The 16,739-nt window shown below is 31.7% G+C and overlaps 3 protein-coding genes and 1 non-coding gene across 5 annotated transcripts; 1 reads left to right on the top strand and 3 right to left on the bottom strand.

The window, feature by feature from the left end:
- Nucleotides 1-4,384: 4,384 nt before the first annotated feature.
- Nucleotides 4,385-7,223, top strand: LOC133801293 (uncharacterized). Its single transcript, XM_062239463.1, has 6 exons — nucleotides 4,385-4,963; nucleotides 5,417-5,507; nucleotides 5,983-6,146; nucleotides 6,436-6,496; nucleotides 6,591-6,646; nucleotides 6,924-7,223. The coding sequence occupies exons 1-5, from the start codon at nucleotides 4,847-4,849 to the stop codon at nucleotides 6,605-6,607; spliced, it is 450 nt and encodes a 149-aa protein (XP_062095447.1). The 5' UTR covers nucleotides 4,385-4,846; the 3' UTR covers nucleotides 6,608-6,646; nucleotides 6,924-7,223.
- Nucleotides 7,224-8,034: 811 nt separating this feature from the next.
- On the bottom strand, nucleotides 8,035-8,881 carry LOC133801294 (putative lipid-transfer protein DIR1). The gene is made up of 2 exons (XM_062239464.1): nucleotides 8,305-8,881; nucleotides 8,035-8,221 (listed from the first exon to the last, which is right to left on the bottom strand). Exons 1-2 carry the CDS (start codon nucleotides 8,639-8,641, stop codon nucleotides 8,205-8,207), a joined length of 354 nt encoding a protein of 117 aa, XP_062095448.1. The 5' UTR covers nucleotides 8,642-8,881; the 3' UTR covers nucleotides 8,035-8,204.
- Nucleotides 8,882-9,107: 226 nt separating this feature from the next.
- On the bottom strand, nucleotides 9,108-9,179 carry TRNAD-GUC (transfer RNA aspartic acid (anticodon GUC)). The gene has a single exon. It is a non-coding gene; the product is annotated as a tRNA-Asp (tRNA).
- Nucleotides 9,180-10,584: 1,405 nt separating this feature from the next.
- LOC133801292 (rop guanine nucleotide exchange factor 7-like) lies at nucleotides 10,585-14,487 on the bottom strand. 2 transcript variants are annotated; one of them, XM_062239461.1, is made up of 7 exons: nucleotides 13,559-14,487; nucleotides 13,325-13,441; nucleotides 13,019-13,173; nucleotides 12,413-12,487; nucleotides 12,031-12,321; nucleotides 11,581-11,937; nucleotides 10,585-11,496 (listed from the first exon to the last, which is right to left on the bottom strand). In XM_062239461.1, exons 1-7 carry the CDS (start codon nucleotides 14,184-14,186, stop codon nucleotides 10,987-10,989), a joined length of 2,133 nt encoding a protein of 710 aa, XP_062095445.1. In that variant the 5' UTR covers nucleotides 14,187-14,487; the 3' UTR covers nucleotides 10,585-10,986. The 2 variants fall into 2 exon arrangements, with proteins under 2 accessions (XP_062095445.1, XP_062095446.1); XM_062239462.1 differs by lacking the exons at nucleotides 13,325-13,441; nucleotides 13,559-14,487 and having other exon boundaries at nucleotides 13,019-13,213.
- Nucleotides 14,488-16,739: the final 2,252 nt, after the last annotated feature.

Raw genomic sequence — 16,739 nt, 5'->3', positions numbered from 1 at the left:
GGGGGAGCAGGCTGTTCTGCAGGTAGCGGAGGTTCCTCCGTTCTTCGTGCGGCAGCATTTTTGCGAGGTCGTCCACGAGGCCTGCGTGGTAGAACATGAACATCTCGCAGAGATGGAGCTTGGGCCTCAGGCGGAGACGGGGGCTGAGCCGCCTGCGCCTCAGCAGCCAATCTGGCCAACTCCTCGTTACGTTTCTTGGCCTCCGCCAATTGCTTTCGCAGTTGACGGTTTTAAATCTCCACAATAGGGACATATCGTTCAGGGTTGTAGTACATGTCCTCGTCGTCCCTGGGGGCCAGTGGTGCTGGTGGTCCTCGAGAGTTAGAGGAACTACTCTTCTCATCAGGATCCGAATTCATCATAGGCTGCTTCCCAGGGCGCCGGGGGTAGTCCGCTTCTTCTAAGATTTCCTCCTCAGGATTATTAGGATCATTCGCAGCCATAGTTGATTCAGGGAGGCTTCTTCGACTGAATAAACTCACGTACGTACTGCTTAATGCTCTCAATGAAAGCACCAAATTGTTGACGCTGTTTTTTGTCAACTTAAATTGTAGAGAAATTAAACAACGTTTACTACGAAGCGAATGAATAATGAAGAAAGACAAGAGGGTTTTTACGTGGTTCAACAATTAACTCTGCCTAGTCCACGAGTCTATGTTATTAAGGCTTAAAAATTTCTGGAAACTCTTCAGAGATGAATTACCCAGAAATTATTCTCCAGCCCAAAAGAAATCGATTCTTTATTTATAAGGGAGATTACAGAGTTCATTCCCACATATATCGGAAAGATATTCTGTATATCAATTTAAATAATGACATTAAATACAATATCTCCTACATATATGGAAACGTCCCATAGGAATCGGGAACGGATAACAGACTAAATAATATCCCTTAAATGTTGGGATTATACAACAATAAATATGTTCATACGTAATGGGCTATCCCAGATGACTCATCGTGTCTTCGAGATCAGCGATCGACCCTGTGGCTGTTGAGACTTATGGTATTGCTACGAGCTTGCCATCCTACTTCAGGACATGCTCGGAGTAGATTGACACTATCGAAGCCATCATACTCGAGCTTGCACTTCCCAAGCTCGGACTGTTCAATCCGAAGGCAATCGATAACGGATATATCCTAATGTCATGTCATTTCAAACTCAGATAGCATCCCGAGGTTACACATCTTCGAGGTCGTTATTTTACTTCAGAGATCTTACAGCTGGACCATACAACGTTTTCATACATTTCGAGCTCACACTTGACGAATTCAGTTTTCGAGGTCATAACCTCTGGTCTCTGGGTGTAACAATTATATATGTAGTTTTATATTAAATATTATTATAATAATGATATTTTATAATATTTAAATTTATATTAATATAATTAATAAATATATATTTTTAATTAATTTTAAAGGTATATTCTGTTAAATATTTAGAATATTCCATTAAAGTTCACAAAATAAACAGCTAAAACCAATCATTTTCGTTATCTACACACTTTTTATATAGAAGATATATAAATGTATATGAGTTCTCTCATAACAAATACAAAATACAAAATAAATAATAACTATCACTATTCCCCAATGTGCTTGTTCTAATACTAGGTAGAAGTAACGTGCAATGCGCGTTTGCTTAGTTTTAAAATTATAAGCATTGTCTATAATTTTAATAAAAATTGCTTCACTATTTTAAATATATATATATATATAATAGAATGAATTATAGTTCTATATTACTAACATATATAAATATTTATATCAATAATCTCTACATAGATGACATCTAAACACAATATTGACATAGATATATATTTACATGGTTACATGATATTTATATATAAAATGCAATAATATTTAAAAAATAATTAATAATATAAATAAAATAAGAATATAAAAAGTCATAGTGTAGATAGTATTATATATGCATCAACTATTTTTAGTTTCTAATATATCTCGCAATGTCTTTTGATGAATTTTATGAAGAAAAAAAGCTACAATCACTTATAAAAAATAAACTATCATACAAATTTATAAGATAAAAAAATGATATGTATACAATTATTATTTTTAAATAAATATGATTTTATTATTTAAATTATCATAAAATATCTTTAAAATATCATATTTTAATTTATTTATTTTTTCTTAAGTTTATATTTGTTCTAGTTTTTGAATTTGGCATTAACAACAAAATATTATATATTATATGTTTAATATAATATTAAGTTTGATTAAATTTATTGAAGTTATAAAATGTATAGTTTTATTATTTTTAAATAATTATCATCGCAAAATATCTCAAAAATATCTTATTTTAATTTGTTTGATTATTTATTTATTTAATGTTTACAATCTACTATAAAATATAAGAATATTCCGTTAAAGTTACCGGGAAAAAAAATAAAAAACTGTTAAAACCAAAAAATTGCGTTATGTACGCATTTTTTATATGGAAGAGATATTAACTAATAATTTAAGCCAAACTAATTAAATAACAAAATACAATTCATTTCAATATAATTTGAGTAAGGATAAAAATATCACATTTAAAATTTACTTTTAGAGATATATATTTTTACTAAATACAAACAACGTGCATATGCACGTTTGCTTAGTCTTATTTATAGAATTTATTAATTATTTTTATTAAATTTATATTAATGTAATATATATTTTGAAATAAATATTCTATTTTAATTAAATAATTTATTTATTTTTGTTTAAGTTTATCTTTGCTCAAATTTTTGAATTTGGGAGTGACAAAAAAAGATTATATATTATATATTTAATGTAATATTAAATATTATACGTGGATTTTAAATTTAAGTTTCTTGTTAGTTTTTTTTTTTAAATGTTGCTAATCCATAGTAGATTATATTATATGTTTAATATGATATTATTCTAATAAGTGAGTTTAAGTTTAATTAAATTGTATTTAAGTTATAAAATGTATGATTTTATTATTTTTAAATAATTATCATTGTAAAATATCTCAAAAATATTATATTTTAATTTGTTTAATTATTTAAAAATAACTATCATTGTAATATATTTTAAAAATATCATATTTTAATTTATTTAATTATTTATTATTTTTAAATAATTATCATTGTAAAATATTTCAAAAATATCATATTTTAATTATCATTGTAAAATATATCAAAATTTATCCTATTTTAATTTCTTAGTTATTTATTTTATTTAAGTCACAAATTACGGTTAAATATATAATATTCTATTAAATATAAGAATATTCCGTTAAAGTTAACATTAAAAAAATAAAAAACTGTTAAAACCAAAAATTTCTGTTATCTACACATTTATTATATAGAATAGATGTAAATTATTGGTGTATTTTTTTTTGACAAAAAAATTATTGGTGTTTTAATCATGAGTATCTTTGTATAATTGTTATACGAAACTTTCCATTTTATTAAAATTTGACAAAAATTTATGTACTTTTATAAGATATTATAAAAAATCTTATAATTGTTTTTGTTATTAATAAAATTATATATGACTTTAGGAAACAAAATATGAAAGACAGACACAATAATATTTTTAAGTAAAATAGATATTAGATTTATAACTTTCATAAAAACTTTTCATTTTTTTGACAATGTTTTCAAAAAAATTCAAAATTACTTATTACTGTTAGAAAAAATAGGAATGTCACCATGAGAAATAAGGTGGAATCCGTTTCATTAACATATGTACTATTTTTTTAAATATATATAATTTATAATTTTAAAAGCATTCTATATTTGTTAATAATCAAAATCAAATAAAAATTTTTTTGTTGTAATTAATTTATTTTTATTCAATATAATCATTTAATTAAGGAAATATTACTTATCAATATCTATAATAAAAACTAAATAAGAAAAAAGTTGAATATTAAGTCTCGTTTCAATTTGATTAACTATATAAAGAATGTTCCTGAAATTTATCTCAGATATATAGGACACCAACTACCAAAAAAATCGTGATTTTTGTAGTGACTTTTTATATTTTATCTTTAATATTTCTTTTAAAAAAGTTTCATACATTAAAAAAGATCAAAATAATGTTAAAAAAAACATTGTGTGATTAAAAAAAAAATTGAACGTATTGTGTGAGATAAAAGAGCTGAAAATTATGTATTTAAAAAAAATTAATAAATTTTAACTTTTTATTAAATTGTAATACGTGGAATTAAAAGGTTGGGCCATGTTTGAGGGCCCCACATTTGACTCCATAATCTTCCACGTGTCCTGTTCTGTCGTTGTTGTTGTTATTATTTTTTTTTACTCAGTCGACATGTTCAAAGGAAGAAAAACAGAAAAAACTGGTTTTTTATTTTGATATTTATTAAATTTTCAAAAAAAAAAAAAAAAGAAAGAAAAGAAAAGGAGAACGGTAGTCGGCAAAAAGAGAGAGAGAGAGAACGAGAAAATAAAGGAAAATTTTGATATGGGTTGCCATCTTTTCGGCTTATAAATTTGGGTTTCAGTGACGGTTTCGTTCTGTGTGCTTTTCATTCACGTGTCTCTCTTTCTCCATTCTTTTTCAATATTTTGGTCTTTGTCTTTGTGTATATATACACCTACATATACATAACTTTCTTCCTCTCCCGTGCTTTCTTCTGTTTGTTTCTCAGTAGAAAGAAAAGTAAATCTTATCGCCGTTTCTTTCTTTTCAAGTCTTCTTTGACGGTGGGTTTTTGATTTTTTGGTCATTCGCATCTCATACGTGTGTGTGTATATATAGTTGTATGGTTTTCATTCTGTGCTTAAGGAGTTAAAAGGGTCTTGATAAGAGTGATAAAGAGGTTTGATTAAGTATCTATAGAGAGAAAATGGATGGGAAGAAGCAAGTGGGTTCATCTTCTACCTTCACTTCTGAGCTGTTTGGGTCCAAAGAATCTTCATCTTCTTCTGGGATTTTCGGTTCTATCTTTGCACCATCGTCAAAGGTAATATCTTTATACATATATTTATATACGTATATATATATGTATAAATTGAATCAATAAAGCTTTAACTTTTTAAGTTCTTTTCTTTCTGTTATATTAAATCAATTACCATTTCTATGGCTTCTTTTGAACTTTTGATTATATAATACTGGCTCTGTTTTGGCTTTGGGGCAATTGAGTTTCAAATGAAAGTCGGTTCATTTTTTGGTTTGAATGATTGGGTTGACATTTATGTGTTCTTTTGATTAGTGTTCTGTTCATTATCTCAATCGAGAAGTTTCAGAAGATGAAAACTTTCTTTTGGGTATATATGGATGAAGTTAAAGATTCCTCAGTGAGATTACATAAAGAGTTATTATATGTGCTCTTTCTTTGCTCATTGGTCATATACCTTTATCATTATATATTTGATTGTTTAGCAAGGTCTGAGATTAATCTTGGTGTTGGATTTAGGTTTTAGGGAGAGAATCTCTGCGTTCTGAAGTACCAGGGAGAAAGCATAGCTCCTTCGCTGAATCATACAACACCAAACATGAAACTTCAGGTTTCTTTTACTTTTTATTTTTATTTTTTGGTGCTGTTTAGTATCTGCATTGTTATTCTGATTGCGTTTTATTTTTATTTATTGAGATATTTTGTGGAAATTCAGTAATTGAAGTGGTATAAAAAACATAAGATTTACTTATGCACATTTATACAAACCCAAAATAAATTGTAAAATGAAATTTGCCAAGGATGTTTTTCTTGTCTCCCTTGAAAATGAAAATCAGAACAATATTCACTTTCTTTTTCAATGTTTTTGAAACAAAGAGCCTGAAACTTTGAACTTTCACTGACAAAATCTTTCCAAGCCAATTTGACAAATATTTATTATTTTGTAAGTTAGCTCCTATAACTAATTGAAATAAGCTTAACGAGTTATTTTTTGTTCACAACTTTATTTTTTAAGTAATCTGTCTTGCTTGCTCCCTGTATGTGTTAAAAATTGTCAACTTTACTCTAGCACACTGTATTTGCAGATGATGCATCCATTAACAAAGGAACTGAGAACCAAAGCCTACAAAGCACAGACACCGGTTCCATTTATCAGGAACAAAGAATGCAACCATGTCACCTAAGCTCATCAATCTATTATGGTGGTCAAGACGTCTATTGTCAACCCCAGACCACACCAAGCTCGACGGTGAGCATTTTCTAGCAATTCTTGAATTGTTTTATGTGATGAAGTTTGTTTAAGAGACCTTTACACTTTACAGGTATAAGGAATATAAATTGGAATTTATGAACTAGTGTTGAGTATTCCCGCTTAGATGATGAAAGGGCGTGTGACATTGATTCCTCACTCATTGTTCTGGTGGGACAATACAAGATCACAACGCAGTATAACTAATATTCTATGATAAAGAACATTGATATTTTATTTTTAAAATTCAGGAATTTGACAAGTTGTTGCTTTGTTATGTTATCTGCAGTACAAGCAAGATGGGGCTGAAGATGATTCAGGTAGCGCGTCACGGGGCAACTGGTGGCAAGGTGTGAGACTTTGCTTGTAAATTTTTTTCCAAGGTGGTTGTGAAACAATTCTTATTGTATTCTAATTCATGGTTTCTTGTGATTTTATCTGCAGGGAGTCTTTACTATTAGAAGGCCAGGAGCTCTGTTGTCCGAGCTACATTTACCAAGGTACTTACTTCACTATTCGAAAACTTTTTTCACAATTGGTGAAGCTAGACCAAAAAAAAAGTTTGCTTTCAGTCCTCGTAAAGTACACAATTGGCTACTAGAACTACAATTAAAGCTTCGGTATTTCTGTTGATGTTCATTGATCTAAATATATGATCTCATCAAATGTATGAGCAATATCTCTTAGACTATTTTGCTAGACACTGTATTTATGGTGTCTATCTTACTGAGTTTATGCTGGTTTATTTTCAACTCATAAAAGGTTATGCTTATGCAGGCAAAGTAGGAAAATATTATAGCAGAGAAGGTTATATGAAGATAGATGATAATAGTCGGATCGGTGGTGCGAGCTGGTTGTTTGTCTCCCCTCCAAACAGCATGACCTTAATAAGAATCAATAATCAATAAATGTTTCTGTTTCTTCTCTTTTTTTATTTCCTTTCTGTAAAGGGATGTTGAACCTGTTCTTTTCCTGTATAGTTTTATGGTTAAGAAGACTTATTTTCTCTTTCATTGCTATAAATGTTGAAACTCTGAATTGGTTTTCTATATGGTGTGGCTCAACTTTTTCTGTACATATTTGGTTTGTGTGCTTTTCAAGTTTCTGTTGTTATTCCCTATCTACATAAATCCACCCCCTTCATAACAGTGTCTTCTATTAATAACATGTACATACGAGAATGTTCTACGATTATACTTTTGATCGCTTTTCTTTTGTATTATATTCTGAATAATACTTCCAAGTCACACCTTATTTAATTCCCTAGTTGTGCTGTACATATTTAGATGCTGATGGTTGAGTCTGAAATCAAACAATTAGATATTATTCCTCCAAGCAAAGTGTCAAAGCTCAGACCCTTTCCTTGGTTTGAGACGTTGATTGCATTAGCTCTCTTGTATTTGCCCCAGAAACTAACTTTTTTTTTACTAGATTCTGTGTGCTGTGTGCCACGCACACTAACTGTTAAAATTTGTTTTCAAAAGGGTATGGCCCACTTAACCAAAATTATGTTCTGATGTGTCCTAGTCTTTGTTCCAAACTGTCTTTTCCTTTGCTTATCCGAGCTTTAAAAGATTTTTAGTCAGAGGTCATTCTCTCTCTCCCTCTCTATTTATTTTATATTCATGGGACCCCACAACCTTAGAACCTGTCCTTATCCCATGTGTGGTCAGGCAGGACTTTCTCACGGTGGTTAAGAATGAAGTTTCTGGTAGTTAAAGAGAGAAAATACTTTAGATACAGACAGAGACTCTGCAACCACATCTTCAACATAAAAAAATGGACTGATATGACTCTAGTTCCTGCTTATTTTGGTAGTTTTTTTGGCTTTAGCAAAGTTATTTTTATGAGAAACTATTGAAGTTTATATATAATGAAAACAGCATAATAACAGTAATAATCTGTTTTATTATCCAATAAAGATACAAACCAGCACAAGCTGCTAGCTTTTATTTTCTATGAGAGTGACACATAGTCGTACTTAAAACAACATTAAAATAGCTAACAGTTTTTGTATACTGTATGCTCCACAACATCATCACATCATATCATATCCCATCATGGCAATGTGTAAGCTGCAATTTCCAACCATTTTATTGTTAGTAAGAAACTCTATATTGAAAGTTATAATAATAACATTTTAACTATATATACTCACGTCCACATTTGTACCCCACTGGTCGATTTGCAAAGTTGCAGCGTTTGGGGATAGTAATAGCTATCTCAGGTTTGATGCCAGAGCTCTTGGCAGTATTGGAAAGAAGAACAGCACAGAGACAGGTGGGGTTCTGGCCAATGTTCTTCACTTGAAGGCAGCAGCTGTTAGAGACAGCTGCTTTCTCATCTTGAGCAGCCACAGCACAAGGAGCCAACTTCATTGCCTCATTGTCAGGACTGGACTTTCCACAAGCATTTGTTGCTCCATAAACGCTTTTCTCAATCCCAAAAGCACTTACAACCACAACAACCAGCCCCACATAGTAGATGAACTTCATTGTTGCTTTCCCCGTCTGTAATACTGTAGAAAAAAATATATATCTTCAAACAAAAGTTGTGAATTGTGATGACATAGAGATGGGATTTTTATAGGCTTTCAAAAGGAGTTTTTTTTTCTGCTTTTTCTTTTCTAGAATCAACCATTGAAGTGGAGCTAGCACTACAACACCGTGCGTGCTTATGTGTCAGTTTTGTTCAATTGGGGTTGGTTTGTTTTTGGTCATTGTTTTCCAGATGTGGCCATTAGTGACAGTAGTAGTTAGTAATGGAGGTGAAGAAGCTGAAAGAGCTTTCACTTTGGTTCTTTGTAACTCCATTACCGACCAAAACTAGAAGAGCCCAACTACCAAATCCCATAAAACTGGCAAAACCCTCCTTTCTTACTTCTTATTGGTGTATTGGGCTGCAGATGCTTAGTAGTGCTTCAGGGATCACTCTGCACTAAGCAGAAAAAAAAAAAAAATTCGCCGTTGCCGGGGATCGAACCCGGGTCACCCGCGTGACAGGCGGGAATACTTACCACTATACTACAACGACCCTATTTGTTATCTTACCTCCTAATATGCTATTTAATTTATTTGTCTTACTTGGACTAGATTTGATGTTTTTGTTTGTTTCCATTTTGGTTTAAGTGAAAAATAGTATTTATATTCATACCCAATTTTTACTATCCACAATTTTTTCCTTCTATTTTCTAAACATTTGTAACATTATGTTAAAGTTGATGAAAAAAAAAGTAATCATCTTCATCTATTAGCTTATGACTTCCAGTTATTTAAAATAATAGAATAGGAGGAATTCTATTTATGGAGACCAAATCAATTAACAAAAAAATTTTCATTTTTTATTTTTATAGATTTTATAAATTTTATATTATATATAGATAATAATATAGAATATTAAGTTAAGGAAGTATTAAACTTATGTTAGATACATACTTTATATATATATATATATATAAAAAAAGATATACTACATTTTCAAATATTAAATAGTGGTATAAAAATAAAATCAATGTATCAATTCTTAAATATATTAAAGTATTACAACACAATCAATTTTATAACCAAATTACACCGTTATCACAATTAAATTAGAATTAAAATTATATATGTTCTTAAAATATTTTGTAAAATTGTTCACGATTAAGTAAAAAAAACATAAATAATTTGAATAAACATTTATTATTATTATTATATTTATAATTTAATTAATCAATTATCATAATTAAATATTTAATCAAATTTAAATTCAAATTATATATTTATTAAAACTACATATTTTGTAAAAATTGTTAAGGTTTAAATAAAAAGCATAAATAATTTGACTAAACATTTATTACATGTAGAAGAAAAATAAATAAATAAAATAGATTGCAGAAAATCACCTTCTTAGAGCAAGTCCAATGCTTGTTGCCAAATTGAGTGCTTGTTGACTTTCTCTAATAGGCAACTCAATGCATTAACCAATCAGAAAAAAGAAAAAAAAAATTGAAGGCAACATTGCCACTGCTGGGCAACGTTGCTCATTTTCTTTTAAAATAACCTCTCCACCTCAGCTTCCAATCCCCCCATCTCTGACATATCTAACAAGTATTTAGGCAAAGCAACTCCCATTGGAGTTGGCCTTAGAGCAACTCCAATAGAAATGATTGTCAGATGTGGGGTTGGTAAATGAGGTGGAGGAGATTGTTTTAAAAGAAAATTGGCAACGTTGCCTTCATTTTTTTTTTTTTTTTTGATTGGTTAAGTTTATTAAAAAAATTATGATTTGACAACTTAAACTATCTCCCATTGTATATTTATAGATTATTAAAAATTATGCTCTTAGACCTACCTATATTTATAGATTATTACTTTCAAAGTCTGTGGAAGAAAAAAAAAAAAAGTTAGCACACATTTTCATATTTTTCAAATTATCCGATTTTAAACAAAGACCAAAATTGATTAATAGGTTCTCTATCATTATCATTAAATATTACATTTAAACAAGGAAGGTTTTATGGGGAACTTCAAGGAGAAAACATAAGGTCACGAGTCATTTTGAGCACATCAGAAGCTTGAAATATGAATATGAGCATTCATCTATTTATGAACATAGTCAACATTCTTGTTTTTCCTTTTTTTTTTCTTTACAAACACATGTTGATCTGAGTCAGCCGGGAACAAAAACAATACTAGAAAAGTGAGAATGTTCATGAAGATGAGTCATCAGCTCATCTTTCACAAACATCTCCTTGGAACAACAATGTAAAAAAAAAAAAAAAAGAGGCTAATATACCTAATATAGTAACTACTATGCCTATTTGATCACATAAAAGAGCTAGCTTGAGTTCACTTCATTCTCACATATCATCCTTCTGAAACCGGTCCCTTATCGATGGGATCGGTGTTTTTCTGCAGTCAATAGACTCTGCACCCATTTGAGATGCAGAAACTTCATGTAATGTGCTTGATATTGACTTTGCTTTTTCATTTGGACTTCCATAAGTGTTTCCTTTCGTCTCAATGCTGAGATAATCTGTCAAGACCTTTTTCACGCCTAATCCGCGCTGGGAAAGCTTGCCACTGGTGACAAATGGAGATCTATCACCTCTTGCAGGGCTAACTAGATGTGCAGGAGAGAAACTTGGAGTGGCGAAAGCTGTTTTGTATGGAGTGCTTGGAACAGGAACTGTGTATGATACTGGAGCACCATTTTGAGATAGCAAACCAACTTTTGAGATTGATGGGAACTGATCAGAATGCTTGGTCAAGTCATCCACATAGAGTAAATCGTCAATACGTGCCACTATGTTAAATGCAAGGCTCTCTAAAACTCTTGAATAGCTCTCCAAAATGGATTTCCCAACATCCTGAAATAGAATTAAATTTTATTATTTGTATCAGATTAGAAGACATTACTAGAACAAACCATCTAAGTTCACAAACGTACAAACCTTATTGTACTGAATTTTGCTCATATCTAATGCTGTCTGAGGAAGACCAGGGAACCTTTGTTTCAAGCAAAGCAGGAGACTTTCGGCTCTATCTGCAAGTAGTTCCCTTTTCTCAGCATCAACCATCAGATCTTTGACCATTTCCCATGATGACCTTGAACTGGATCTGGACGTGTTACTGGCAGGTTTGGAGTTTACTTTTCTGCGAAACACATATATTGAGGCTTCTGCTCGATTGGCAATCTCTATCGCTTGATGTTCGGAAGACAGGTCGATGCAATCAAGTAGACATTCAGGATAAAATTGCTCTGATGATATGTACCGGTATATAAGATCTCCCAAGCAGGCTTTTCCATTCTGAAGTCAAAGAGAGACTTTAATCACATCTCATAAAACACAACATCTGCAAGGCTTTGAGGGTAAACTTAAACAACTCCCACAATTTCTTACCTTTGGAAGAGATTCTAGATACGACTCAGGGATTCCCATATCAGCTAAGGTAGTACTGTTGATAGCCATGACAGCTTTTAATATTTGATTTGTGCAATCACGCTTGTGCTGCAATTGTTTTCTTGTATCTTCATGGAGGCCGCCGGGAGGGACTCGGGGCACAGGCAGCCACCACTTTTCTTCTTGACGCTGAATTGTTCTTCGGAAAGAAGATGATCCATCATCATCTTGGGTCAAGATCCCTTGGTCAACATACCAGAACTCCGTATCCTCAAAACCATCCAATATTTCCTGAAACAGTCAGCTAACATTTTGTAAGTAAAGTGGCCTTTTAGATATGGATTCATTTTATTTACAATTTGAAAAAGTAAGAGTCTCTTACAAGTAGCATGTTATCCAATTTACGAAGTGCTGGAAGATTAACATACAAATCTGAGCGTGGTCTGCAAGTCATGATCTGAAGAACAGAATAAAAGAATTAACATTGAAAGAAGCTTAAATTATAAGTCAATTCAACTGAATTAAAACCTTACTTGGAAGTATAATAAGGTCATTATAATTAATAACCACCTTAACTACCCTAAGCTGAGTAAGTTGGTTTCCCTTAGTGTTTTTAGAAATTATGCTTCATCTCTAATTTCTGATAACATTGCTCAATTTAGTATCTGAAAGTAACGAATTTAACATCTATGTCGCAGCCGAGATGAAGCCTTGAGAAGTTTACTGCTCTATGTCATAGTTATCCAATTTAAACAAACTTTTAAGTCCTAAGTTCTGTTAGAGCCTCTAAAGAGAGATGGAAACCCTGAAGTTCATGAATAGCATTCGAGCATTTGATTGAATAAACGAAGAAACATGAACTATGATGGCTCACCACATTTTGGTATCTAATAAACACTTAACATAACAGTATATCTTGCAGAAAGGCTAACTGAAAGCATGACAGATTGATATAGCTACAACAAATGAAGATGAATTCGGATTATACCTCGAGTTTGCTTCCATCTGGAAATGTCTGCCAAGAAGGTATCAACTCCACAATGTGATCACTCACACAAAGAAGCCATTCCATCTCCCTTCGCCACATCATTTTCTTCTCAGACGGTAGAGGTTCTAATCTCCATAGTTGCCCAAATAGGGTAGCTACAAAGAAAAAGGGTAATAACATATGATTATCAGAAGACTAGTGGAGAGGCAGTAATTACATACAAACTAATAAACTTTCGTTTAAGAACAAATCAGTCATGAACAGATAAGATTGAAAAGAAGTAATAATGATTGTAGAGCACATTACCACATAGATTAGTAATGGCGTTAGATATAGCCAATGCTGTAGAAACCCCATTTCCACAACCCGACATATCCTCTCCAAGCAGCAATTTTGAGAACCGTTCCTTCATCATTTCAACCTCTACACGTCCACAGCCAGATCAATTAAACAAACAAATTGCAATCCTTACATACATACACGTTTTCTAAAAGAGAAATTGTGAAGAAAAAAAAGATGCAAACACAAGCAATGTCATACCTGATACTGACGATCCTTGTTTCTCAAGTTTTCTATCATCCAAACAAGCTTTCTCCTTCGTTTTTTTGCCACTACTATGACTGGTGCAATCTGGTGCCTCAGATTTCTCGACAGACCAACCCAATGTGGCCGGAGAAGATGACTCCTCAGAGCTACTATGACTATGTTCTTCATGCCCCGTCGTCTCAGAAGTCAGAAAATCAGAACTTGAACTGCTCTCACGACCCTTTTCCGAAATTATTAAATCCCCAAATGTCTCTATTCCACCAACATTCTCATCAAACACTTCACTTGCTTTCTCTTCAACCCTTTCTTTCTTCACATCCAAACGCTCCATACCAGCTCTCCCTTCTTGAAAATAACCAGGCGAAGCCAAGAAAACAGAGTTGTTCACCACCGTACCATTAAACCGAAACCTTCTCGAACAACAGCCACAGCCACAACCACCACCACTACCACCATTATCCAAAAACCGAACTTTACAGTACAAGTTCCGAATATTCCTCGAGACCCAGAACCCCAAAACAGAAAATGGGGTTGGACTTACACAGCTTCTGAGCTTCAACCTTGGATTTCCCAGATGGGTTTTCTCTATTCTTCCCTCCTGCTGGGCGAAAGCTCTTTCCATATGGATTCAACCATGTTTGACATTGAAGGGTATTCACAGAGAAATACTCAGAGAATGTGGTAGAGGAGCGTTCCTTATTAATGTGAATAGTTGCAATGATGACCAAAGCTTGCTTAAACACATGAAGAGGAGCTTCCTTCTCTTGCTACCACCATTTCCATTTTCATTGATTTAAAGCTCACTCTTTTATTTATATATATTTATATTTACTATTATTAATTTTGTTATTTATTGCTTTAGCTTTGGTTAAACTATGGTCCTAAAATGATAAGTACATATTTACAAATCGAACTTTGGTTTGAAAATATAATAAACAAAGTTCATGGTAGTCGTGTAAACCACGGATCCCTCAATGATGTCTCCTACCATTTTTTTTTTGCCTTTTAATTTCATTACATATTTTGTTTTGTTTAATACTCAAAGCCAAAAATAGTGCTGCAAAAAAAAAAAAGGGCAAAAATAGGGCTTTGTACTACTTTACAAAATTACCCTTCATGGGAAATTACTAACCCACCCCATGCTTGTAAAATCTTTATTCATCTAAACCAATTTGTGACAACATTTTGAGTGAGAAACTATGCTAGATATGGTTAACAATACTCTTTAGTTTAAAAGATATGCATATTTTAGTGTTTTTAGAAAAATATAATGATATTATTTAGATGATGGTTTCTAGCAATCTGAGGGTTTTTTTTTATTACGAAAGAACCTTTAAGATAAGCATATTTTTCAAATTTGGAATATTATTAGACATATTAAAAAGCATTTTTATTAGTGAATAACACACCAAAGTCTTAACTTTAAGTGAAATTTGATTGTTTGAGTTTGAGAAGAAACACCTTTATCACTTGCGCTCCACACTGTCTCTTACACTAATGATGTTTTAAGTCATTTTTGTTGGTAATGTAAAGTGAAACAAACAAGATTCTTTTAACCCCACCACAAGAGTAGAAGAAGCTACAAAATGTCAAATGGCTTAAATAATGGGGTCTAATATGTTCCAAAGTGGGAGCAAAAAAACAGAAGGTAAAACAACTTAACACACACAAAAAAGAGAACGTTTGTTAAGGTATTGGATGTCTTTGGACCAGACAAGTCCATAACAATGTAAGTTTTCATGAGGGTATTTATGTAAATTCACAAATCATTCACCTTCCCCAAAAGAAAACATCATTCTGTACTTGGTATTCTTATTGAGATTGAGAGATAGGACCCAGATCTAATAACACCCAGAAGATGATAAGCAAAGAATAACGATGTAGAAGAATCGAAAGGCATTCTAGGCATGTTGGTTGGTTCTCAGTAGCCAGAGATTGATAATGCTAAGATGAACAGAAAAAGATGTTTTTGTCTTGAGAAGAATCCAAGGGATTAGGGTATTTTGGTAAATTCAGTGTGCATTTAATCATCCCATAGGTTAAATTACTATTTTTATAGATCTAAAGAAGTAAAGAGAATTAAAGATTGTTGTATTATTTATGCATACTGCTTATTAGTTATAGTAGGTGCCTACTCTATAAGCCATTTTGGAAGGTACATTGATTATTTTTATGAGAAGTATTTCTTCTTCTTCTCTTATATTTAATCTTGACCCTATTATTGTGATAGGTATTATTACATTGCTAGGCACAAAAACCAGGATTTCACATAACAACTAATGTTTTTAGTATCAATGATGCCATTAGCTTCACCACCCATGTGTTACTGATTACAATTTTAAGTTGTTATTATCACATTATAATGTAAACTATATTGGAATGTGTCCCATGGATCTTTAAGCCATATTGAATCCTAATTACAAACCCATCTCCCAAAGATAGATTTGTAGATAGATGGATATTTATATATATATAGAGGGAAAGAGAGGGAGAAATGTGGGGTAATGTGTATATGATTAAAGATGACAAGAAAATTGTGGAATTGCCAAGAGAGTTTGGTGCCTTTGTGTTCAATTTCCACATTAAGTAAGCATATATTTGTTGTTTTTTCACACAAATTCAAATGACATTGGCCTTTTCTTTATCTCTTTCTATATATATATATATATTAAGATGCTCCCATTATACGTTTTGCTTATATAAGTCTACCTTTTAATCAAAACTCATACATTTATTAAAACTTCTCCTTTTTTGAATGAATTTATTATGTGCATACTTAAATTGTAGTAGCAACAACAGTTGGCCCCATAAAATAAAACTTATTAATTGACTTTCTAAAAGGGTCATCACTTAATTAGAAACTGATAAAGCAAACAATATGAGGAGATCCTAAGCTTCAAAGCTAGCCAGTAGTTTTAGAGAGAGCTTACTTATTTCCCAAAAAATTAAAAAGGTGGATATGAGTTGTAGTTGTAGCTGTAGTTTGTGGTTCTCATTATTAAAAATTGAATCATAAAAACTACCAATAGTAGTAGTGGTACAATAGTACTATAGATAGACTAGTTTCTAACGTCTACCACTTTTTCTAACTTACCTTATAAGGCTTTATATGTATTCAAATCCAAATCTCTATTACAATATTCCATAATTTTCATATCTATCTATGGTCCCAGGT

This window comes from Humulus lupulus, chromosome 9, assembly GCF_963169125.1.
Source record: "Humulus lupulus chromosome 9, drHumLupu1.1, whole genome shotgun sequence".
Lineage (NCBI taxonomy): Eukaryota > Viridiplantae > Streptophyta > Magnoliopsida > Rosales > Cannabaceae > Humulus > Humulus lupulus.
The sequence above is the reverse complement of the archived record's forward strand: the minus strand, read 5'-3'. Positions and strand labels throughout refer to the sequence as shown.